This window comes from Mobula hypostoma, chromosome 9 (genome assembly GCF_963921235.1).
Source record: "Mobula hypostoma chromosome 9, sMobHyp1.1, whole genome shotgun sequence".
In the NCBI taxonomy this organism is placed as follows: Eukaryota; Metazoa; Chordata; class Chondrichthyes; order Myliobatiformes; family Myliobatidae; genus Mobula; species Mobula hypostoma.
In genome coordinates, this window is record NC_086105.1 from 32399838 (window position 1) to 32427003 (window position 27166).

At 42.5% G+C, this 27166-nt stretch overlaps 1 protein-coding gene across 2 annotated transcripts in view; it reads right to left on the reverse strand.

Moving 5' to 3' along the window:
- The window catches only part of zgc:136858 (uncharacterized protein LOC678543 homolog), a 59847-nt gene that overhangs the window by 13100 nt on the left and 19581 nt on the right, over nt 1-27166 (reverse strand). For both annotated transcript variants that reach the window (XM_063059668.1, XM_063059667.1), the window contains exons 6-18: nt 26910-27016; nt 25761-25887; nt 24609-24729; nt 22552-22637; nt 20970-21100; nt 13436-13495; nt 10148-10214; nt 9283-9377; nt 7345-7473; nt 6080-6194; nt 5571-5708; nt 4148-4314; nt 1862-1950 (exon numbers count right to left, since the gene is read on the reverse strand). In XM_063059668.1, coding sequence (XP_062915738.1) covers nt 1862-1950; nt 4148-4314; nt 5571-5708; nt 6080-6194; nt 7345-7473; nt 9283-9377; nt 10148-10214; nt 13436-13495; nt 20970-21100; nt 22552-22637; nt 24609-24729; nt 25761-25887; nt 26910-27016 — 1432 coding nt within the window. The remainder of the gene's footprint in view (nt 1-1861; nt 1951-4147; nt 4315-5570; nt 5709-6079; nt 6195-7344; nt 7474-9282; nt 9378-10147; nt 10215-13435; nt 13496-20969; nt 21101-22551; nt 22638-24608; nt 24730-25760; nt 25888-26909; nt 27017-27166) is intronic.

Genomic DNA, 27166 nt, shown 5'->3' on the forward strand with positions numbered 1-27166 from the left:
GGCTTGGCCATGCTTCTTGTCGTCTATGATTGACAATCTAAGTAGCTCGTTAAACGATTCTCTGTTCATTTATTCTTGTACAGCATCGTCCTTCGCATATTTTGTTAATTCACCAGTTCTGCACTAATCTGCACCATCAAAGGGAATGCCTTGATTTTTAGCACTAATCCTTTCAAACTGTCGCTATTGTGTGATTAGGGTGGGCAGATGATAGATTCGGCTGCCACAGAATGGGGTGAGATTAGAGGGCAGGTTAAGGATTTTCACCTTCTCTTTGAGTATGCTTATATGCAGTATTTCTCTTCATGCTTCAAGGAGTTTCCACAAATGCAAAATCTAAGAATCCTGCATTACAGTATGCGGTTTCAAGGCTTGTGGAGAATCTCACTTGTTCCACTATGAGACTTGATAGTGTCGTTTCAACTGATCTGCCTTGGCTCAGAGTGACTGCTCCAATCAGAACGTGCAACAAATGAAAGATGTGCCGCTGTCTGCAGTACGATGACAAAGAATGCAATTATTAACGTAGTCCGGAGCCCAATCATTATTTCCTAGCTTTACTCTATTTGTGGGGATTTGCTGAAATACCTACTGTTGATGATCACTTTTTTCCAGTGTCCCGGTTCAGTCGGTCCTTTGAAATCCTTACTCTGTGATTAATTATGCTATTTTCACATATTCTCCCAGCCCACCATAATACAAAGAGGCTGTTACCGTGATTCGGCAAGAACCTGTTCACTTCTGGACCATCTTGAGCAGGGGTCCCCAACCTTTTTTGCACCATGGACCGGTTTAATATTGACAATATTCTTACGGACCGGACAATCGGCGGGGGGGGGGGCTGGTGTTCAAGTAGGATTAAACTCACCTCAACGTGTCTTTTACAGTTAGGGTTGCCAACTTTCTCACTCCCAAATAAGGGACAAAAGTAGCAGTCAAATACGGGACACTTGGGTTTATCCTGAGAAAGACTACCATGACCATGAAGCCTTGCGCGGGCACCTCTGTGCGCATGCGCGTACGTGCCGATTTTTTTCCACAAATCGGTTTTGGTTTAATCTTCCCAACTACACTGTACACACATTATTTCTACTTTATATAGGCAGTGTATTTATCATATCATTCCTGCTTTTACTATATGTTAGTGTTATTTTAGGTTTTACGTGTTATTTGGTATGATTTGGTAGGTTTTTTTTGGGTCTGGGAACGCTCAAAAATTTTTCCCATATAAATTAATGGTATTTGCTTCTTTGCTTTACGCCATTTTGGCACGAAAGGTTTCATAGGAACGCTCTACCTTAGTGGGGGAAATACGGGACAAACCAATTTAGCCCAATATACGGGATGTCCTGGCAAATATGGGACAGTTGGCAACCCTATGTTCAAGTTCAACAGTGCGTGACAGGGAATGAGGAAAGGTGCAGCTGACTCATATCGTTTCCTCACGGCCTGGTAGCACATGTTTTGTGGCCCGGTACCAGTCTTGAGGTCAATTTCACTAGCATAGTCAAGAGATTAACTCCAAGATTCCCTCAAATACGACTTAGTTATCTGAACAGCTGGAAGAAATACAAATATTGTTCAGTCACACACCTCTTGGAGGAAGTAGCTGAACTGTGATGGTCACAGGGAGCAAACAATGTTCATAAATTTGTTTCCAGCGCCTGGAAGTCAATGCCGCAACATGAGGTGCTGATGGGACCAAACACAACCAAAGCAGGTTGATCAATGCAATTGGCCTGAGCAGACGGAATTCATCTTCCTGAGTTGGACCTGACAATGATTTGAGGCTTTGTTCATTGGCCAGTGTTCCTATTGTCAGGTTGCACAGATCTGGGTAAAGTCAGTGCAGCTCTCTTACCTGTCACCAGCTCCAGACACGTTCAGCATTTCTTCTGGTCTGATACTAATGGCAGGGTAGTGGATGGCACAAAGATCACTGGGTGACATCTGGGAGAGAGTAAAAATGATCAAGTAGGTTAATATAATCAGAGAAACAAAAGGCGCTCGTGGAACTCAGTGGGTCAGGCAGGAACAAAGGAGTGCAATGGACAGGCAGTGTTTTAGGCTGAGGCCCTTCCTCTGGACTGGAAAAAGAGAGCAGAGATTGCCAGTATAGAAAGGTGGAAGGAAAGGGGTTGAGCAAGAGCTGGCAGGAGATAGATGGATCCAGGTGAGAGAGGGGGGAATTGCAGGTCATTTGAGAAGCTGGGGGGTGGGAGATAGGAAGTGACAAAGGGCTGAAGGAGCTGGAATTTGATAAAAGAGGGCAGTGGAGCATGGAATAAAGGGAAGGAAGTGGGGTTGGGAATCAGTGTGTGGAATGTGTCTGGGTGATGGGCAGATGCAGATGGTGGGGAAAGAGTAAACATGGTAATGAAGGCCATGGGATCAGAAGTAAATATAGAAGTTGGGGGGGCGGGGAGTGGGGGGGAGGGACAGACAGGAGTGGTTATCAGACACTAAAGAATTTGATGTGTATGTTGTCGGGCTGGAGTTGTTTTGCCTTGCTAGAAGAGTTCCAACATCTCCAGTCTCTACTCTCCTGTCAGCCACGATCTGGAGGAACTGGGCAGACATTACAATCTTCACAGAGGAGAAGCAGATCAGAGGATGAGGTAAACCGCAGCCATACTCTCCCTGTTTCACTAACGCGATCCCAGCCCTGTGTCTGACATTTCCCAGCAGCTTGTATTGTAACAGAATGGCATTCTTTGGAAGGGAAAGTGTTGAAGCTGTAAGCATGCTTGAGAAAGCAGATATCTGTTGGTGGGAACAGGAACCTACAAAAACTACAAACCTGCAATGGTGGTGGAAGTGGGGGGAAGTGAGAGAGGAACCCAGTGGGGCCAGGTACCAGTAGAGAGTGAAATCTGGAGAGTGTGAGAAGTCCTGAGGATGAGAGGAGGACCCACAGTGAGGAGAGGAAGAGGGGAACTCAATGTAGGTGACCTAGTGTGTGAGCAGAGATCCTAAGATCGAAAGGGTCTTTTGAAGACCCTGACCTGGAGTTACACTCTGACTTTGGTTCTTTGCGGGAATGGGTCCCGCCCTGAGGGCCTCACGACCAGCCACTTTTTGATATCCCAAGGATGTGGCCTGGAAGACAAGAGTGCCTTCAGGGCTCTGGGATTTCCTGGCTCTGAGGACATGCTGATTCTAGGCTGCTGCCTCTGACTGAAGCGTCACGGGAGAACACGGACCATCGGGAGCAGCAGGTTAGATGCCAGGGGTTGTGTGTCCCGAGAGCAGTGCCTTTCTGGTGCCAACTCTCTGGGCACAGAGCTTGGAAAAAGCGACGCAACAGACTTTTAACGTCGTAAATCAGTGAGTTGTTTGTTATGTCTCCCCTCTCACTGTGAAACGGGGACACCTCTTTTTCCTCATTAGGGAGAGAGAGAGCCTGTGGTATGTTGAATACCTGGTGAACGAGTAGTTTTTGGCTACTGCAAGTCTATGTCTTTATTGATGCTTTGTTGCACGCTTGAGGGCTCGGTGGAGGGTGCTGTTGCTTTTTTGCTGCTGGGGGAAGGGGGTCTTTGCCTTGCTGCTGCTTGTGCATGGGAGGGGGAACTGGGGGAGGACTTTGGGGTTCTAACGTTTAACTGTCATTCATTTTTAGGGGCACTGTATTTTTGTGGATGTTTGCAAAGAAAAGAATTTCAGGACGTATATTGTATACATTTCTCTGGTGTTAAATGTACCTATTGATGCAGGGATGGGAGAAGGAGCTTGAACACCTGCCAAGAGTACAGAGTTGACATTGTGAAGCTGAGTTCTTGGCTGGGTGCTTGTTGCAGTCTCGTCAAGGTTAAGCTGGAGTAGACAAGTGAAGGAGTTGAAAGGATTGGAAACAGGAAGGGTGAATGTAATTATAACTATTCACTCACAGCACGGGATGTTTGGGCCAAATGTGGGAGAACCTCAAAGCCAGGCTCCACTGTGCACCAGTGGCTGAAGACGTAGCAAAGACTGAAAACTCATCGTGTGGAAAATTATCAAGGTCCTAACCTGCAGTGAACCACACAGTGACTTCATCCAAAGAGCTGGACAGTTATCTGCTTAGTTTGGTGGTAAAAGGGGACAATGAGAGACTTTAGAAGCTGGAAGCTTGACATTCGATGGTGGCCGAGAGTTTCATGCTGACCTGAGAGGCTTTCCTTGGCTGAAGAGAGATTTCTCCGTCTTCACATCTGCTGCAAAGGAGCACGCCGTGCCTTCCCAGAGTGACGATCACACACTGCAAGTGTTTCAACAACGGCCGTGACATTCTCAATGCAACCTCAACAACTTCATCCACCACGGAAGGCAGCTCTGCAGTTAAGGAAGAGTAGTGTTAGTGCTACAGGCGTCAACTTGAGTTTAAAATGAACATGGGTGCTAAGTGTTATAGGTCACACCTCTGTCACCTCACACTGACAAATAATCCTCTCTATGAGACTCTGTGTCTGCACTGCTGGATAAAAGAACACTTCATTTTTGGTGAGCAACAGACACAAAAATGCTGGAGGAACTCAGCACATTAGGCAGCATCTATGGAAATGAATAAATCGTCGACGTTTCAGGCCGAGACCCTTCTTCAGGGAGCAAAAGGAAGGGGAAGAAGCCAGAATTAAAAGGAGGATGGAGGGGAAGGAGGCTAGCTGGAAGGCGTTCGGTGAAGCCTGGCGAGGAAGGAATCTGATCGGAGAGGAGAGTGGACCGGAGGAGAAATGGAAGGAGGATGGGACCCGGGGGAAGTGATGGGCAGGTTAGAAAAGGCCAGCGAGGGGAACAGAAGAAGAGAGGAAGGGGAGGGGAAGGGTTTTTTTCCCCGGAAGAAGAAATCGATAATCATGTCATTGAGTTGGAGGCTACCCAGATGGAATATGAAGTGTTGCTCCTCCACCCTGAGGGTGGCCTTGTCGTAGCACAAGAGGAGGCCATGGACCGACACGATGGAAGGGAAATGGGAATCGGAATTAAAATGCTTGGCTACCGGGAAGTTCTGCTTTTGGCGGATGGAGTAGAGGTCCTCGATGAAGCAGTCCCCCAGTTCCTGTCCGGGCCCTGGGATTCTGCATTCAGATGCAAATGCTCCTGAGCAGCAGGGCAGGACAGGAATCTTAGACTGACTCCTGGTTCAGGAATGGAAACCTAGATATGGGACAAAGATCCTCCATTTCAAGAGAGGAACGTTTTCTTCATCTGTTCAGTCTGACAGACACAGTCACAGTTCCCAGTGGCAAGCTGGGAGGATCAGTCATTTCTGGGCTACCGATAACTGTGTGGCAAGTACTTACACAGCATTCATTCAAATCAAGCTTCACTTAATTGGAACATCCCAGTGTTCCTGTTTGGTTGAACCCCAAATCGTACCAACCCTAGACGTGTATTGCCTATGAAGGGTGGCCTTTTCACCACCAGGTCACGTGGCTGTCAGCAGAGTCGGCTAACAAGCCAAGTTGGTGTAGGAGCCCCGGTGAGAGAGTTGCACAAGTATAATTTGATATTAATTCAATCCTTAAGAGGATTCATCCATTGAAACTTGCTTGACATATGTTACAAAGTACACTGCAGGAAACGTTTACCTGTGGGTACTGGTAATCCAAGTGCCTGGTTCATTGCCCACAGTTCCATCAGGTTGGGTGACGTGTACGTTAGAGATTTCCAGCTTTCTGTCTTGAAAGGTTTGCAAGCACTGGAGAAGTCTGCGGGCTCGAACAACACTGCAAACAAACCAATGGATAAACAATGTGGCTACCTTTCTTTGGAATATCTCATCCCTGCGCAAATGAAATTGTGGGCACTGCTCCCGTTGCATGTACAGATTTAGCTGCCGGCACTGAAGCTCATGTAGGTAGCATTGCCTCGTTAGCCCTGGTGAAGCAGTGGGTATACACTCTTTCGTCTCTGCGCCCCAACGGGCTGCACGAAGGATGGATTCCAAACTAAGCGTAGCACCGTTTCACTGGGAAACACTGAGAGCACGGCTGCTGTAGCTGCACAGTGTGGTCACCAGCAGATCAAAGAGGGTAATAGTACTGATTAGCCAAGTTTTATCCTGAAATGTGTTGGTCTGCCCGATGCAGTCTGTTACCTGGAACACTGCGCTCTTTCGCAACATTGCAGACGTAATGGATGGTCGATGCGGGAATATTCCCATCCAGGCACACGAATGAGGCTGACCGGATTTGCTCCTCAAACTTGGAAACCTAACAAAAGACAAGCAGTCCAGAGGATTGCGTTGAGGGAAGCATGATGAGGCCCTCCACGGGAAAGGGAAAACAGAGTTATAGTCTCACAGAAATTATTCTAGTTCTTAGTGCTGAGCATATAAGGGGCAGGCAGGCAAAAATGCTTACCTATTAATCCTGATTTTAACTTAAGGTGACCAACGGGAACCAGTTAACTCCGGCCACATCAATTTCTCTAACTGTTGATAATTTCTCCCCTCTTGCCATTCTCTCTTTTCTCTATTCCCCATTCTGCCTCCCCTCTTACTCTTTCTCTCACCTGCCTACCACCTCCTTCTGTTCCTCCTCCTTCCCTTTCCCCCACGGTCCACTCCTCTCCTATCAGATCCCTTCTTCTTCAGCCCTTTATCTTTTCCACTTATTGCCTGCCAGCTTCTCACTTCATCCCCTTCCCCCACCCACCCACCTTCCCCTCATCTGTCAGCTTGTACTCGTTCCCTTCAAACCCACCCACCCACTTTCTTATTCTGGCTTCTTCCGCCTTCCTTTCAAGTCTTGATGAAGGGTCCTCGGCCCGAAACGTTGGCTCTTTATTCCTTTCCATAGATACTGCCTGACCTCCAGCACTTCACATGCATTGTCCTTTTTAACCTCTGCTTAGCTGAACAGACGTGATTGGACAACATTGAGCGGGAACCAGGCTGGGGCCTTCAGAGCTCAGTTCTGGGCCGCATTATCGTCTAAAATTATACCCTCGATTAAATTACTTTCATTCTCCCTCTATCAACTGTGCAGTTGAAGAGTTAGTCTGAAGCGCTGAGAATCAGGAGCCTGGTTTAAGGATCTCTATCACCCAGGACATGCCCTCTTCTCATCGCTACCATCAGGAAGGCAGAGGAGCCTGAGGCCTCAAGGTTCAGGAACATCTTCTTCCCTTCAGCCATCAGATTTCTGAAAGGACATTGAACCCATGAACACTACCTCACTGCTTCTTTTTCTCTTTTTGAACTACTTATTTAATTTAACTTTAAAATACAAATATAGATACTGTATATATACTTCTTACTGTAATGTACAATTTTAATTATGCATCGCATGTACTGCTGCCACATAACAACAAATTTCATGACATATGCCTGTGATATTAAACTTCTTTCTGATTCCTTACATACTGCGCTGTTATCTGCAGGTGAATGTCCATGTCTCCAAGGCCCAGATTCAGCTCTCCTGAAGGTGCAATGACTGCACAGTACACGGCTGTGTTATGCTCCTGTAATATTGCCACACCGCTGGTATCCTGGAAAAAGGGATTGAAGTTCTTTAAAATGAGCACAGCCTGGTAACAATGCACAAAATATAGTTGGCAACACATTCTTCTGCAGCAGCACAGACATGTATAGCAGGTGAAGTGGAATGGGCAAAGCAAACTTTGCAAGATTCAACTGCACCCTTGCCCCAAGTGGGTGCGAGCAGTAGCCCAGACCCTGCACACTTAGCGTGCAGAATTAGCCCCACCACCGCGGATCTCGGCAGTGTTCAACAGCGGCTCACGATGAAGAGCCGCAGGGTGAAGTCTGGTGGCAGGTACAGTTGTGGCTTTCAGCTGATGGCGAGAGGGTGGAGTTGGGATCTCAGCTAGCTTCATGTAAATTGGGGTCACATTCGCGGGGAATCGGCGTCATTTATGTCCAGTCTTACAGATATAATTCTATCTGCTAGTGAGGCCGAAGATTGTATGCACAATAGAATGCCTAGGTCATATCCACATGTGGACTGAAGACCCATACTTTCAACCTACCACCAGACGGTCAGGGGCCAGTCATCCATTGTGGATCAGTTCCACTGAAAGAACAGGCAGTTTTCAACCCACACTCAATGCCCTCTTTGCTCAAAGTAGAGACACCTGGCAAATATAACCTGGCAACAAGCACTATGCAACAATATTAAGTGATCCCTGATGCACAATTACATGTACAAAGTACAGCAATCCCATTGAAAATACAAATAAATTATGGGTCAGGAACAACAGCCAATGGGCTCCCTCCTTTCACACCTCCGGCATCGGAAGGAAATGTAGCATCCCACGCTGTGAAGCTCATGGGTCAACAATTGGGACTGGTGTATTTATAGCACAAGCTATTTCTAATAAACAAGGTGGAACAAAACCAACACAGGCTTCACTGATTCACACTCTTCATGGACTGGCCATGAGTTGTGCAAAATGTGTGTTCAGCCCACCAGGCTGCTGGGATGGCTTCTGCTCACCACATTTAGACCCAGTCACAATGGGGAGATTTTGAGAAAGTGTCAGAGTCTTGAGTAAAGAGTGGAAAAAAGTTTTAAAAAAACATTTTAAACTCAATAGAATCTGCAGATGCTGGAAATCAGAGCAAAATGCTGGAGGAACTCAGCAGTTCAGGCAGCATCTATGGAGATGAATAAACAGTTGATATTTCAGGCCGAGACCTTCATAAAGACTCGCGGTCGAAATGTTGACAGTTTATTCGTTTCCACAGACGCTGGCTGACCAGCTGAGTTGCTCCAGCATTTTCTGAGTGTTGTTAGAAAGACATTTATTCGTTTTTGGGATCTGGACACCTGTGTTAATGCCAGCATTTGTTGCCCATCCTGAAATGCCCCCAAGAAGGTGGTGGTGAACTGCCGTAGTCAGCAGCTGAAGGCACTTCCCCAATGTTGTTGGGAAGGGTTTGGACCCAGCAAGGCTGAGGTGTTTCCAGGTCAGGATGCTGCTTGTCTTGGGCTGGAATCGGCATTTGAAGCTGCTTTCCACATGCCTGCCGCTCTTTCCTTCTAGGTGACCGACGCTGAGGGTTTGGGAGTGTCCGAGGTGCGTATCGGAGGACATTCAGTGGATGGTAACAACCGTGGTCACGATGCACACAGACCACGATGCGGCAATGTTGTGCTTCCGCGCCACCTGCTGGTGGCTTTTCATCTTGCATCTGCTCAGCTGAGGTTTGGCCATGCTCAGCAGGTAGAAAAAGACTCCTTTACTGAAAGGAAACTTTGCGGTCAAAAGGCAACCCAGAACAGTAAAATTATTTTACTCATCACTTCTAACTAAACATAAAACTTAATAGTTTACCATGTGACCACAAAAGTGTCGAATTGTCTCCCCATTGATATCAGTTCCGATGGCTGAGATGAACAATGGATTCATGTCCAGGCGGCTCAGGCAGTCTGAAGAACAGATAAAGCACGCATAGTAAATGTGCAGTATACCTTTCTTCACCATTACTGAGAGATAGTTAGTTAATGCCAATATTTAGATTAGATTAGATTAGATTATGAGGACACTCAGTCCTCGTTTACTGTCATTTAGAAATGCATGCATTAAAAAATGTAAGGTTTGCATGAAGCTTAAAGTAGGGTCAATATACTGTGGAAGCAAATACGCTTAATTGACAATTTTGACCAAGTTTTTGCTTTCTTTAAATTTGACAAATAGAATGATATGAGTGGAAAATACATTCTGCATGAAGAAAATGGAGAAACCATGAATGCAAGGGTTAACATGTGATGGTTCTTCAAAATAAAGTCATCACAACTAGAAGATAATGCTACCATTAAAGGAAGGAGACATGTCTTCTTTTAGAAATAGAAATAATTGCTTCATCATTCTTCACACGGAAGAAATCAAATAATTTCTTTTGAATCACAAGTGATTTGTATTGATGAATCCATCAAAATGCCTAGTTTAGCAACCTTATATTTTCTCATAGTTGCCATTTTTAACTTCAGTGCCATGTGACATTTGCTCTCTATCTCACAATGGATTAAAAAAATTATAATTCTGAAGAGTAATGTCAACAAATGTGGTCAGAAGAGCGTTAATAACTTCCATATATCATCACAGATGATCAGATTTCTGTCTGCTTTTTGTGTAATTTGTGTCTTATTGCTCCCAGATGCTCAATCCTAAATGACGATATGCTGAAAGATCTACTCACCAGCCAGGTTTCTGCCAACACCCCCTATTGACTGACGTACAATGCTGCGGTTTGTGGGGCCACCAAACTACATGTAAGAAACAGCAAAGAGTATACTTCAATAACAAACATCATTGTTCCAATTTCAGGGGTCAACCTTGCTATGTGGAAGACGGATTAGCCAGCAACTGCAGTCTGTGCACTCAAACACCAGCACCCAACCTGAGCAGAGTCTTCTGGACCGACACTGTGTGAGGCATGAGAGAAGTAAATAATTCTGCCCATCATCCTACAAAGACCAGAGAAGACCTTCAAGTGAAATGGCCAATAATTTTCACTTAAGGAACACAGGAGGTGATTATCAAGTCCTTTTCTGATGACAACATTACAATTAAAGAACTTAATTGGCTGTAAATCTTACTTAAAAATCTTGAGATTATGAAAAATACTATTTAAATGCAATCTTTCTCTCTCTTGTTACTATTGTGTTAGTCTCAATATGAGACCTTGACGTAACTAGTGAACCTGTATTCTACACTCCACTGTTCACCAAGACAGTCTGCCCGCCTCCCACTATTCACTGAGACTGTAATCTGCCCCTCACTGTTCACTGAGACTGAAATCTGCCCCCTACAGTTTACTGAGACTGTAATCTGCCCCCACTGTTCACTGAGACTGTAATCTGCCCCCTCAATGTTCACTGAGACTGTAATCTCCCCTCACTTTTCACTGAGACCGTAATCTTCACCCACTGTTCACTCACTGAGACTGTACCCTGTTCCTCTTTGCAGCCAGTGAGTGTGCAGCCTACTGTCTGTCTGCACCCCACATCAGATATCGTTGGTGCTGACCGACTTTCTCAGCATAAGTAGCGTCTGACTGAGGCAGCTAGGACTGACTGGCAGTGTCTTTCTAAACTGGACGAAGTGAAACACTGGGGCCACCTTCTCACAGTGCTGTTCAAATTCGTGTCCTCATGGTGTGGAAGTCTCTCTGGAGGAACCGCTGGTGGAGGTGAAGTTTGTGGAGGGTGTAACCTGCAGCCATGATGGCTGGAATAAATGCGGACATGGGGACTTTATAGCATGCCACCACCATCTTAACTGTTCACTTAAACAGTTAAACATCGCAGCCTTGCAAAGCCAAAACTGCCTACCCCTAAATACCTTTAACACAATGCCAGAAGTTTACCTCGCACCTCTGCAGTCCCTCCTGTGGAGTCCCCTCACAGTGCTGTTGGGGGTGGGGTGGTGCACCAGAATTTAGACACAGTGACAGCGAAGCAATGACAATGTAATTCAGGATGGGGCAAGTGCAGGTGGACTGTGTGACGAGACCTTTTGCTGTCGTCCTTGGTGGGCAAAGTCATAGGTTACTGACCTGCGGTTCCAGTAACTGCAGTCTATTTCATTGATGGCAAGCACTATAACCGCTACAGTAAAGGGAATGAACCTTTAGGGTGGAGAACAGGGTATCAAATCAGTGAGTTACATTTTTCCAACAGTGTAAAAGGCCAGAGTGGTTTGGGGAGTCGGAAGGTTAGCCAGTCACTGAAGGTGCCCAGCTTCCAATCTAATTTTACAGTCACAGTACATATGTACATGGGCCTTGTCCAGGTAAGTTCTGGTCAAAGTATCTGTCATATTGATAATGGTGGGAGATTCTGTAATAGTAATGCCATTGAACGCTGAGGGTAGATGGTTAGGTTCCTCTACCTGACGCCTACCAAGTGGGGGAGGAGGGAGGAGTGGACAGTGTTCTGTACAACCTCATAAATAAATATCTTTTGGCATCTTCATCCAATTAATCTGTGCTTCAAAAAAATTCTCATATTTGACAAGTCATGTTTTTGATTAATCTATGTGTCTTGCAAAAAGTTTAAGTTTTACCCAGCACCATATTCGAAATGAGTATAATTTAATAGTTTACAGAGTACAGAGTCACTCCCTGAACCTCACTCCTGCTGGTAGTTTTGTACATATAACCCCCGAATGCACATCCAAATTTAGCCGGCTATAGATTCCCAGGATAGATAGAAACTCTCCACACAATTACACTGCAGATAATTAGAAGGAAAATACTTGAAACTGTGGAAATCAAAATGCAAACCATTATCATATTTTTTGGGAATGCCCCGTTATCAAAGACTATTGGAGTGGGATACATAATGCCCTACAAGACAGCTTTAAATGTGAAATACCCTTAGAGAGTAAAACCATATATTTTGGATATATACCTCAAGAATGGCTAAAGAGAGATAAATATTTAATGAATATACTGCTGGTGGCTGGTAAAAAGACCCTTACCAGGAAATGGTTATCACAGGAGAGCCCAACTTTAAATGTATGGATGGAAATTACAATGGACATTTACAAAATGGAGAAGATAACAGCATCTGTTAATCATAAGTTGGAACAATGTTTTTCATACTGGAAAAATGGTTTAACTATATAACACCTCATAGACCTGATTTTATTCTCACAAGTCAATGAATATGTTGTAAAGAAAATCACTCCCTACTCTGTATATAGTTTTCTTCTTTCGATTGTTCTTTCTTTCCTCTCCTTTCTATAAGTGTATACCTCAGATAAATATTATGTGGAGATTTGTGACAAAATATGATTATATGATATATATATATATACAGTTTCTGGTATACATCTTATGGAAATGTTTGTTTGATGATGAAATTCAATAAAAAATAAATTACAAAAAAAAAGGAAAATTCTTCCACTTTCATTTAAAAACCATCAAGTCGAAATGCAGCTATTGATCAAGATTTCCTGTTGCCGAAAACTTTGCACTTTTATTCGAGCTCTGGCTTGGTTTCAATTTAGTGGTGAAGTATTCAGTTAGTGAGAGGTAATGCTGACTCCAAACGGCAACAGACTGGGATGCAAAGGATCAAATGCCTTTTCAAGCAATTCCTCCCACACTGGATTGATTATCAATGTACGGTTCTATCTCGGAAGGGTGCTGCAGATTTCAGATACTTCTTTGTAATTGCAAAAGCAGTGAACTCTCAGGAGTATGGTTGTCTTTTTAAAAACTTCTGCTAATATCATTCAAGTTAACAAATTTATCCAGAGAGTTTCCTTCTATGCCATAAAAAATACAGATGGTTATCCACCCATAATACATATCTGAGGAGGGAGGAAGGAAGAGAGTAATCTCAGCAATATTTTTGCAAATTATTAATAATGGGTTAAAGAGCTAAATGTTATAGAGAATCATTGCTGTCAAAAATAAAGCAATATCCAAGTACAGGTTGTTGAACATTTGCACAGTTTTATTGCAGTGCTCACCTACCATCATATCGCCATGTTCCACCTTGATAACATAATCAATATTGCAGCCACCAATCACGACCTGTGGAAATGGAAAATAGGAAACGGGAACAGGTGAGGAAAATGTGATCAATTCATTCAGGAAAAAAGGATTTGGCTTTCGTTTGATGACAGCTGAATTTTTTGCATTGCTGTTCCTGATACCTTTATTTTACGCTAAGTTGATTGTTGCAATGACACAAATCAAACGGAACTAATGAACCCAACAAGAACCTCACAATTTTAGGTTCTTTTTGTTTTCTCTATGAAAATAGACCAAATGCTCAATCCATTTTTCCAGCACAAGTTGTTTCCTTGACTTCAGGGGGAAGAATGTTTCTGCCAAATCTGAAGGCACCTAGATGGCAAAGGCCATAAAATGATAAGATATAGGAGCAGAATTAGGCCATTCGGCCCATCGATTCCACTCCGCCATTTCATCATGGTGGATCCATTTTCCCACTCAGCCCCAATCTCCTGCCTTCTCCCCATTATCTTTCATGGCTCGACTAATCAAGAATCTAACAACCTCTGCCTTAATTATACCCAATGACTTGGCTTCTACAGCCACCTGTCACAACGAATTCCACAGATTCACCACTCTCTGGCTAAAGACATTCCTCATCTCCATTCTAAATGGATATCCCTCTATCCTGAGGCTGTGTCCTCTGGTCTTAGACTCCCCCATCATAGGAAACACCTTCTCCACATCCACTCTATTAAGACCTTTCGACCTTTGATAGGTTTCAATGAGATTCCCCCCTCATTCTTCTCAATTCCAGTGAGTCCAGGTCCAGAGTCATCAAACACTCCTCATATGAAAAGCCTTTCAGTCCTGGAATCATTTTTGTGAACTCTCCAATGTCAGCACATCCTTTCTTAGGTAAGGGGCCCAAAACTGCTCACAATACTCCAAGTGAGGCCTCACCAGTGCTTTATAAAGCCTCAACATTACGTCCTTGCTTTTATATTCTATTCCTCTCGAAATGAATGCTAACGTCGAATTTGCCTTCCTCATCACAGACTCAACCCGCAACTTAATCTTCAGGGAATCCTGCACAATGACTCCCAACTCCCAAATACCACAAAGGGCAGAGCAGGCAAACAGGAAGTGCATCAGAAACCAGACATAATAATATCTCACTGCTCCAGCGAGTCAGGTGCAATCCTGACCTCCTGTGTGGAGTCTGCACGTCCTCCCTGTAATCGTCTGTTTCCCACATCCCAAAGACATGCTTGCACATTGGCTGACTGCTGTAAACTGCCCCTGGTGTAGGCTAATGGCAGGAGAATCATGGGGAGGAGTGGGGAGGGAAACAGATGAGTAACTGAGAGAGGAAAAGCTACAGGGAAATAAATGATATTGGATTGATTGGATTGGATTGGTCTGCACTGAGAGTCAGCACAAACTTGATGGGGCAAAGGGTCTCTTCACACATGAGAAATTTGAGGATTTGGGATTGCTGTTCCAGACCAGAGACAAAATGGTAAACAGAATTACAAGTATATTACCATCTTACATGGCACATTGACAGCATTTTAACCGGTGCTTTGCAACCTCAATGATTTACAGCCTGAACATGCTCCAAATATGGCTTAGCACATTAAAGTTTTCAGTGAGAAGTGTACTGCTTTATTTTCAAACATAATACAGTCTCGAAGTTCTCTCCAAGTCTCTTACTGTACTGTTACTCCCCTGGGCTTCTACTGTGCCAGCCTCCGACACTTTCTCGAATGTGATAAGGGGTCTCCTGATGAGTTTCAATAACATCAACTCATGGCTTCATTTCATGTATGCATGTCACAATGCATATAAATATAAGACCATAAGAGATAGGAGCAGAATTAGGCCATTTGGCCTATCACCTGCTCTGCCATTTCATCATGCCTGATCCATTTTCCCTCCCAGACCCAATTTCCTGCCTTCTTCCCGTATCCCTTCATGTCCCGACTGATCGAGAATCTATCAACCTCTGCCTTAAATATACATAAAGACCTGGCCTCAATGGCTGCCTGTGGCAAAGAATTCCACAGATTCACCACTCTCTTGCTAAAGAAATTCCTCCACAATACCGTTCTAAAAGGACGCCCCTCTATTGTGAGGCTGTGTCCTCTGGTCTTAGACTCTCCCACCACAGGAAACATCCACTCCACCTCCACTCTATCAAGGCCTTTCACCATTCGATAGGTTTCAATCAGGTCACCCCTCATTCTTCTGAATTCCAGTGAATACAGGCCCAGATCCATCAAATGCTCTTCATATGACAAGTCATTCAATCCTGAAATAATTTTCATGAACCTCCTTTGAATCCTTTCCAGTTTCAGTACATCCTTTGTAAGATAAGGGGCCCAAATCTGATCACAACACTCCAAGTGAGGCCTCACCAGTGCTTTATGAAGTTTCAACATTACACCATTGCTTTCATATTCTAGTCCTCTTGAAATGAATGCTAACATCGCATTTGTCTTCCTCACCACAGACTCAATCTGTAAATTAACCTTTAGGGAATCCTGCACAAGGACTTCATATATTAATATATGGTGTTTTAATGTAGCAAAATGTCTGAATGTGCTCAATCAAAGGGATATCATTAAAAAAGAATATGACACTTAGCTACAAGAGAAATTAGAACAATTAGTTGGTCAAAGAGAAGGGTTTTTCTTTCTATTCTTTTTAAATCTTTTTATTAATTTTCAAAATTATAAACACCGTAACAAAGTTGATACAAAGAGATTGGAATAATCTTAATAAGGATTTTAAGTAACATAGGTATAATAGACTTCCAAACTCATAATGAAATTAGTCATCAGGAAAAAAAGAAATAAAAAGAAAAAAATATATATAAACAAAGAAAGACCCCCAAAAGAAAAAGAAAAAAAACCCCAAAAAACAGAACAAAACAGGGCTAGACCAATATCTTGAATCAGACATGTTCAGTAATGCCGTCAACTCCGCTCCTTTATTCATATAATTTAAGTTAATAAAAAAAAGATTTGGAAAGGTCAAATTACATCATATGAAAATGTTGCATAAAAGGTTTCCAAGTTTCTTCAACTTTAACCAAAGGATCAAAAATATCACTTCTAATTTTTTCTAAATTTAAACTTAATATAGTTTGAAAAAACCATTGGAATGTAGTAGGAGGATTGATTTCCTTCCAGTTCAACAAAATAGATCTTCTAGCCATTAAAGTAACAAATGCTATCATCTAACAGGCTGAAGAAGACAAAGATCTATGTTCTACCATTGGCAATCCAAAAATTGCCGTAATAGGATGGGGTTTTAAATCAAAACATAGAACTGTTGAAATAATATCAAAAATATCTTTCCAATATTTTTCCAAAAGAGGACAGGACCAAAACATATGAGTTAAAGAAGCCACCTCAGAGTGACATCTATCACAAATAGGGTTTATGTGGGAATAAAAACGGGCTAATTTATCTTTGGACATATGGGCTCTATGCACTATTTTAAATTGTATTAATGTATGTTTAGCACATATAGAAGAAGTACTAACTAATTGAAAAATTTTATCCCATTTCTCTATAGGCAGGGAAAGTTGAAGTTCCCTTTCCCATTCATTTTTAATTTTATCAGATATACCTGGCTGTAATTTCATAATTATATCATAGATAATTGCTATTAATCCCCTCTGAAAAGGATTCAAACCTAAAATTTTATCAATAATATCAACAGGATTTGAAATCGGAAAGGTAGGCAACGTAGTATTTTAAAAATTTCTTATTTGTAAGTATCTAAAAAAATGGGATCTAATCAAATCAAATTTCTTAGATAACTGCTCAAAAGACATGAAACAGTTATCTAGAAATAAGTCACGAAAACATATTATACCTTTCGTTTTCCATATCAAAAAAGCTTGGCCCATAACTGAGGGTTGAAAAAAGAAATTAGATATAATAGAACTTGATAACATAAATTCATTCAGGCCAAAAAATTTACGAAATTGAAACCATATTCGCAATGTATGTTTAACTATAGGGTTAAACATTTGTTTATTCAATTTAGATAGTGCAAAAGGCAGTGAAGTTCCTAAAATGGAAGCTAAAGAAAACCCTTGTACAGAATGGCCTTCAAGGTTTACCCAATATGGGCTTGGAGTTATATTCCAATCTTGCGTCCAAAATATTAAATATCGAATATTAATATTTAGTTTGATATTTATTTCCTGGATTAAACTGATATACTTTACCCCTTTGGCCTCGGTATTTACTAACAATCAAAGATCCCCTTTTTTTCATTTATTCCGTGCTACTAGGCAGGGTTGCCCTCTTAGTCCACTACTATTTGATATTGCCTTGGAACCTCTAGCTATTACCATTCGTGACTCCCCTAATATATTTGGTATTACCCGTGGAAATGAGACTCATAAATTATTGCTATATGCAGATGATCTACTATTATATATTTCTAACCCAGGACAATCTATTCCGGCAGTATTAACTTTGCTTGCTCAGTTTAGTAGTTTTTCTGGTTATAAACTGAACCTAGGTAAGAGTGAACTCTTTCCATTAAATATGCAGGTTTCCATTTATAGAAGCTCTCCATTTAGAGTGACTACTGACTATTTTACTTATCTAGGAGTTAAAATTACTAAGAGACATAAGGATCTATTCAATTTCAACCTTTTTACCGTTAATTAATCAGGTTAAATAACTGATTACTAAGTGGTCCCCATTGTCTCTATCATCGATTGGCCGAATCAATGCTATTAAAATGGTTACTTTACCTAAATTTTTATATTTATTTCAAACAATACCAATTTTTATTCCTAAACCCTTTTTTGATACTATTGATTCTAAAATTTCCTCTTATATATGGCAAAAAAAATCCCAGATTAAGTAAAAAATACTTACAAGAAAGAGGGTGGTTTGGTATTGCCTAACCTAAGATTTTATTATTGGGTAATTAATATTTGATGGTTTTTTTCAAGAGTATCTAAAGAGAGTGAGTCATTCAGAGGGAGAGAGGTTTCAGAAAGGATTCATAGTCAGATTTATTTCTCACATGTACATTGAAGCATATAATGAAATGTTCTGTTTGCGTTAACAACCAAAACTCCCAAGGATATGCTGGGGGCAGCCAACGAGTGTTGGAGACATAGCATGCCCACTTATGTTCAGCGGAACAAAGCAATAACAATAAAACAAGCCCCTTTCCCACCCTCCCGCCCACCCCCTCACAAACACAGACAGGCTTCCCACCACAAGGCAGGCCACCTCAAGATCCCCAGAGCTTAGGGCCAATGAATGGCGAACTGAAGCAGCCCAGAGCATTGTGGGACAGGAGCTGATTATGGAGTCAGGGAGTGCTGAGGCTCTGGAGGGTCAGGATGCAAATTTTAAAGTGAGACACTGTAGCACTGAAGGCCAGTATCAGTCAGGAAGCACAGGGTGATGGATAGATGAGACCATGTGAATTAAAATACAGGTAGAGATGTTGGAGTGGAGGTGGAGTTTATGAGAGGTGGAATCTGCCAGTCAGAAGATCACTGCAATAGTCGAACGCTACCATGGCAGGAGAAGGTACTTTAGAAGTGGCAATGGGGAAGAAACTTATATCTGAAGAACCATCTCAGCGTCAGATACAACAGTGTGGTTCAGCATCAGATAATTACCGACATAAAGTGCTGCCCCGTTGTTGTGCTGGCCAAAGCAAGTGGCTTCAGTCTTCCCAACATTTAGGTGGAAAGATTTTTATTCATCTGGAACTGTGAGTTGGTCAAGCATTTGGTAAATAGGAAACAATAAGGAACCGACTATCTCGGAATTGGAAGAATAGGGAATTTCCTCTCCTCATCTACGTTTCCTTGCATGGCCTGCAGCTGTGGACATGACCGTCTCCAAGTCTCCATCAAGGCACTTGTGAACCAAGTGGAGATCCTGTTGGTAAGAACAGGAAGCAGTGTTTACTCTTCTGAGACTAAGAAAGAAAATGGGATTGCTTCTTCATCTCATTTTTGTCTCCTTTCTCACTGATGAGCACATCCCTACTCTACAGCAACATGGGGAGAAATGTAAAGATGCAGCTCCCATCACAAGTCATTAAGACTACACACTCTTTCAAAATTATTTTTACTTCTCAGGGATGTCACAAGCCAGTCAGCATGTATTGTCTATCCCCAACGTCCTTGCATCGTGGCTTAAAGTCTTGAACACTGCAGCCGGGGTGATACAGGTACGTCCACAGCACTGTTAGGCAAGCAGCTACAGAATTTAGATGCAGTGACAGCAAAGGAACGTGAGCTGACCCACATTTTATGTCGTGTTAGTTGGAAGGCAGCTTCATATACTGTATGAGATCATGGGCTTGAATAGTGTTACCAAATATTTCTGAGCAACCTCACTGAAACTATTATTGATGTACATATGCAGATGTCACATTTATCTTTTACAAATCAAAACTACAGAATTGAATCTTTTTCAAATATTTTGTTCCATTCGAGAAGAAATCCTTTCTAAGTGCTGTCCATCTTAGAAATGCCTTCTCTGTTAGGACTGCAAACTACAGATGACCGCCTCATGAACTAATACTAAAATTTCGACACAATATACTCAGGCTAGAGGGTCCAATTTTCCCAGGATGTACCGTGGAGAAGGTCCAATGCCTTCATCTTGCAAATGGAGGGAAACACAGCTGCAACTTAAGAATCCTCCTTTGCATATGAGCTGTGTCATTTTTGGCTGAAATGCACACTGCTATGTTTGGATAAAAATGGGCACTGCACACCAACACCAAAACCTCTATCCAGCTGTGAAGTATGGTGGAAGGAGCATCATGGTTTGGGGATGCTTTGCTGCCTCAGGGCCTGGACAGCTTGCAATCGTTAAAGGAACAATGAATTCAAAATTGTATCATGACATTTTACAGGAGGATGTTAGAGTAGCAGTCCGTCACCTGAAGCTTAATAGAAGGTGGATAATGCAACAAGTCAGTGATCTGAAAGACAAGAGGAAATCAACAACAGAATGGTTTAAAAAGAAGAAAATTCATGTTTTGGAATGGCCGAGTCAAAATCCTGACCTTAATCCTGTAGAAATGTTGGGGAATTTCTGAAGAAAGTTGTTCATGCAAGGAAACCCACCAACATCCCAGAGATGAGGCAGTTTTGTAAGGAGGAATGGCTTAAAATTCCCCCAAGCCAATGTACAGGACTGATCAACAGTTGCCGAAAACATTTGGTTGAAGTTATTGCTGTACAAGGGGGTCACACCAGTTATGAAAAGCAAAGGTTCACATACTTTTTCCAACAAATACATGTAATATTGGATCATTTTTATCAATAAATAAATGAACAAGTATAATTTTTTGTGTTATTTATTTAATTGTGTTCTCTTTGTCTAGTTTTAGAACTCACATGAAGATCTGATCACATTTTAGGTCATATTTCTGCAGAAGTAGAGAAAGTTCTACAGGGTTCACAAACTTTCTAGCGCCACTGTACTGCTGAGTTCCTTCAGCATTTTGCTTGTTACAATACATTATGGATGCCACTTACTGGCTTAGCAGGAGCTCTGTCCTTCTCTTCAGATGGTTGTGATGGAGGGTTGTATCTGCGTGTCTTCTGCCTGGCCAGTGCACATGCTATACGACTGCCCACCTTTGCATTGGTTTTGATGAGAGCAATATCTTTGTCAAAGTTAAGGATTAGGAGTGAGTCAAAGATTGGCAAATCTAAGACTGAAGTATGAGTGATCCAGCCATTTTCTTCACACTATGGATCTGCCCAAACCATGACGCACAATAAGATGACTAAACAGATGAGAAACCTGTACAATGTTCATGACCACAAACAAATAGACATTTGCAAAGCTTATCTACAATTACAGTTCTGACTAGGTACATTCCATTGGTTGTTTAATCATTGCCCCAACAACATAGAAACTGCGGCATTTCATTTAAATGGAGCTTCTTCCCACGGTCCAAAGATGTACATTTAGGAGGTTCATTGGTCTTTGTCAATTGCCGTGTGATTAGACTAGTGTTGAATAGGTGGGTTGCTGGACGATGTGGCTAATTGGATCAAAAGGGCCTGTTCCACGTTGTGTCTCTAGATAGTTAGATAAATAATCATATTAAAAGGCCCCAGCAAGGAGTCTGAAAGTTTGCAGGCCATCACTCTGTGAAGGGAAATTCCAAAAAACTCTGAACTTGAGAACAGTACACTTCATCAAGTACCTCACCTTCCAGATGTTAATAGAATTCCAGAATGGGAAACTAGTGCACATTATCCCTTCTTCACTGTATCCTGAGATCAGGTCAACCTGTAGCAAAAGGAAGTCTGTTCCCTTCTGCTCAAAGAAAGAGTGATGGAATCCAATGTCTGAATTACATCAACATACATCAAAGTTGCTGGTGAACGCAGCAGGCCAAGCAGCATCTACAGGAAGAGGCACAGTCGACATTTCAGGCCGAAGAAGGGTCTCGGCCTGAAACGTCGACTGCGCCTCTTCCTATAGTTGCTGCTTGGCCTGCTGCGTTCACCAGCAACTTTGATGTATGTTGCTTGAATTTCTAGCATCTGCAGAATTCCTGTTGTTTGCGTCTGAATTACATAATCATCTGAGGGATTCATCTGCCAAACTAATTCAGCAGGGTGAGAAAAACTTCTTCCAGGAAAAGGGTTGCCCATGTTTGGAGTTTGCAACAGGGAACTAGAATGACTCAGCTGACCCTAATAAATGAACCCCTTAGGAGAATAGCTTGAATAGTGAGGTAAAGAAGGTGATATTTGAAATACATACCATTTTGGTATGTATTCCCTCATCCCACTCCCAGCTCCAGTAACCCAATCCAGACAGGAATTCATTCCGGTCTCACAAATATTCTTCAGCAGTATGACAATAATGCAGCTGCTGTTTGCACAGTGGGTAGCTGTTCAAAGTGTTGGTACCAATTCATGAGTACTAATCTGCTACTACCAACACGTTGGGGGGGAAGACTATATGGCAATTTAATCTTCTAAACCATCAACTGGTCTTGCTAGACCTGCTTAGTTCCTCTGTTCTCACATTCTTGTCCATTTGAAATTCGATTTAAAGTGAGCTACAGATACAATATGGTCCATATATGAAGGATACTGGCAGTCAAGGAAACTCCTCGTGTGAGCTCATAAACTCGTGCTAGAATAAAGGGAGTGACATTCTTGCCCCGGATACCTTTAACCCTGATGGAGGAAAAATAAGGAAAGTCACATCATATTTAGTTCATTCCTCCAAATCAGAGACATCCAAACACATGGTTTCATGGCCATACCAATGGGCACACTTGCAGGTTTAACCTCCTGCTCCCATTTATTAGCATATCTCCTGTCGCTAACTCCCAACACATAAGGCAGCAGTCTTTTCAAGTCTGACCACAGTTAATCAAGACCGTAAGACATAGGAACAGAATTCGGCCGTTCAGCTCACCGAGTCTGCTCCACCATTTCATCATGGCTCATTCATTTCGCCCTCAACCCCATTCCCCTGCCTTCTTCCCGTAACCTTTCACGCCCCAACTAATCAAGAACCTATCAGTCCAGCTGACTTATCTACCTTCAGACCTTTTAGTTTCCCCAGCACCTTCTCCCTAATAATAGCAACTGCACTCACTTCAGTCCCCTGACACTCAAATTTCCAGCATATTGCCAGTATCTTCCACAGAGGGATGCAAAATACTTATTCAGCTCGTCCACCATTTTTCTTGTCCCCCATTACTACCTCTCCAGCATCATTTTCCAGTGGTCCGACATCTACTCTCACCTCTCTTTTACTCTTTATATATCTGATAAAACGTTTAGTATCCTCTTTTGATATTGTTGGCTAGCTTACCTTCATATTTCATCTTCTGCCTCCCTCCCCCCCATTATGGCTTTTTAGTTGCCTTCTGATTGTTTTTAAAAGCTTCCCAATCCTCTATTATATGCCCTCCCTTTTGCTTTTATGTTAGCTTTCACTTCCCTCATCAGCCATGGTTGCATCATCCTGCAATTAGAACATTTCTTCTTTGGGATGTATCTATCCTGCCCCTTCCAAGTTGCTCCCAGAAACCCCAGCCATACTGCTCTTCTGCCGTCATCCCTGCTAGTGTTCCCTTCCAATCAACTTTGGCCAGCTCCTTTGTCATGCCTCTGTAATTCCCTTTACTCCATTGTAATACTGATACATCTGACTTAAGCTTCTCCCTCTCAAATTGCAGGGTGAATTCAATCATATCATGATCACTACCTCCATATTATTTTAAGCTCCTTAATCAAATCCTGTGTTGCCCTTAAGGCATTTATTTGACTTTGTTGGGTCTACGCTTTAAATGATTTGTTTGTAACTATTTTCTAGTTAAAGTTAAAGGTTGATAACTATGTTACAGTTTAACAAAGGTAAATTCATTGTCTATGGTATAGCCCACATCCTGGCTACTGTTCAGGGGCCCATCAGGGTCTTTTTACCTTTGCAATTTCTTAACTCTATCCACAAGGATTCTACATCTTCTAATCCTATGTCACCTCTATCTAAGGATTTGATTTCATTTTTTACCTACAGGGAAGATGTAAACAAAGTTGAAAGAATGCAGAGAAAATTTACAAGGATGTTGCCAGGTCTGGAGGACCTGAGTGATAAGGAAAGATTGAATAGGTTAGGACTGTATTCTTTAGAACATAGAAGATTGAGGGGAGGTTTGATAGAGGTATAAAAAATTATGAAGGGTATAGATAGGCTAAGTGCAAGCAGGCTTTTTCCACTGAGGTTGGGTGGGACTACAACCAGAGGTCATGGGCTAAGGGTGAAAGGTGAGATGTTTAAGGGGAACATGAGGGGAAGCTTCTTCACTCAGCGGGTTCTGAGAGTGCGGAATGAGCTGCCAACACAAGTGGTGCATGCGAGCTCAATTTCAATATTTCAGAGAAGTTTGGATAGGTACATGGATAGTAGGGATACGGTGAACAGTGCAATTTAAATGGAGTTGGCGTGGACGAGATGGGTTGAAAGGCCTGTTTTGTGGTGTCGTTCTCTATGACTGTAAACCCTGAACGAATGACTCAAACGAATTACCGGGCACTTATGATTCTTTTTGCTGAAGTTGTGGAGATTAGTGAGGATATTTATTATGGAAATTCAACACAAAATACAACTTTTATGAGTATTCTTGTCTTGCTCACCTTGCCTCTTCCACAGCCTGGCTGATCGCATTATCAATAACCAGGCTTGATGCAGCCTCTTCCTCTGGAATAGGGACGCCGATCAGCACTCCACTATCCTGGCCAAAATGATGGAGGGTGGCTGTTCAAATAAAAGTAAACGCTTTCACTTTATTAACCAGCAACTCACATCCCCCAGTATTGACTGTATTTGTCCATCTTGCAGTAAGGCCCAGTCACCTGCGTATGAATGACACTAGGAACATTTTAATGTTGTTGGTATACACCACCATGTCAAGCATTTAATGCAAGTTACATCTACTCTTTTAATATAAATAGAAATAGGGAAAGATTAGACATGACATGATATACACTCTTCAAAGCTCTTTACTTAAGTCCATGGTTTTCAAACTATGTTCCTCAATCTCCAAACAATTTCGAAGAGGGCTGCAAAAACTGAATTGCTCTTCCTGAATCTCCAAATAAAGAGAGAGGGCTGGCTTTCAAACTGAAACTGAATGTGTCACATTCCAAACTATTTGATACCTTGATTTTACAACAGAACTTAAAGCTGGCAGCCTTGCATCAACTACTGTGTGAACAGTGAAACCAGCCCGGCCATTCTGAGTAGAGAGAAAGGAACGCAGAGGACAGCAGCTGTCGACTGGACTCAGAGAATTTATCATGCTTCAGGGCTCTGTTCCTCAGGTGAACTATATCAGATATTAGGTTGGAGAAGGTCTTACTGGGAAGATTTTAACAACTGTGATCTACATCGATAAATTCATATACTGGTAATCACTGCCTTGACAACACAGTCATTTTGTGACCCCCACTTCTGATTTTAATTTCTTCCTGGACAACTGCATCCAATGTGCAATCAGTTTATGGTGTTTTCTCAAATCGGCGTTGGGCACGTGGCCAAGTGGTTAAGGCGTTTGATCTAGTGATCTGAAGGTCGCTAGTTCGAGCCTCAGCTGTGGCAGCACGTTTGTGTCCTTGAGCAAGGCAGTTAACCACACATTGCTCTAGTCTGTGCGAGGAGTGGTGCCCCACACAGACTTCCAATCTGCGCCTTGTAAGGCATGAAAGTGCCCCACGCAGGCCTCTCATGGTCTGAGTCGACGTTCCCTCCTCCCTCCCTCAAATCAGGACTTAGGGGCAGAAACTTACCAATAAGTTTTGCTGCTTCCTCTTCATCTGTGACATTGTAAGGAGATTGAAAGCCACTTCTTGGAGTAAAGAATGCTGGGAAGTCACGTGTCTTGCCAAATGTAGCCACACATACCCCCTGTGTCTCCTAAAGTAACCAATATATAATGTTAATTTATCCAAAATGAGAGTTCCAACTTTACTATCATCCTTCATCACTCACTGATACATCCTTCATGTAGAGACAACTCCCACTGCTGTTCTAGAACTGGTATGAGGAGATTACAAGGTGAACAGCGGAAAGATTTGAGAACATGCTTGCAGCTTCTTTGAAGAAATTCCCGATGATCACTGAGACCACTTGAAGCAGAGACGGGGTGCTCGGCACGGCGTTGAGAACCTCAGGATCAAGCACAGGGAGCCCCGTTCAAGCAACGGAAGGAGCCCCACACCACTTGAGACTACCCAACCAGTTGCCCTCCTCGGGAGGCACAAAAACAGAATGAAAGAAGCCCACCATCAATCCCGAGGGAGGGCCGAAGGGGACAAGGAGTCGGTATAGGAAAAGTAGGAAAGGGAAGGAATAATAAGAATCAGAGAAGAATTGAAAAGGGAAAGAACATGTGTGTATGTGAGGAAGGAAGCCGAGTGAGGAATATCAGAGTGGGAAATATGAAGCAAACGACCACTTGTACAATAAAAACAAAATAACTGAGAAATCAGCTTCTATCTATTATGTACCGGGGTAGTGAGTTTGTCCCAAAAGGCTCAAAGGGGCAAAAAAGTTCTAAAGGCAATGGCATTTTAGTTATCAATTCACCAGAGCTACATAACTTACACAGTGCTTTCTCACACATCGTCCAGAAACAGGCTCAAACTGAACTGTTTCGTTCCAGCCATCTAACGAAGCCTCCTGCATCTATGCTGACACTAGATATTTCATCCCTAACCTTAGTTATGTGGAAAGTTCCTTTCAGAAGATTATTACATATACTTGCCGTTTTGCAGCTGCGATTACATTCATTCTTATGATTAAAACAAACTTCTCCTTTCCCAAGGATAGAAAGCAAGATTCATCCGTCAGAATAGGCTGACGTCTACCTAAGTCAGTACTATGTCTTTAGGAATAATTGTATCAGAATCGGAAGTATTCCAGTGTTCCAAGTGTACCAAGTATTCCAGTGTTCGCCCAATATCCAGGATGGATTTGACTCCTGCTGAAACCACGGCCACAGGGGTGCGACCCAGTTCCGTCAGATCCGAACTGATATCCAGTGCTGTAAAAATAATAACAACACGTGTGAGGTATAGGCCAGTTACTTTGTAGCCGGTCTAATAGTATGGTGGGATACCTTCAAGAAACAAGTGCAAACAAAACAAATGAAAAAGACTCAATACGGTTTAACTGCCCGCTTTATAAACTGATG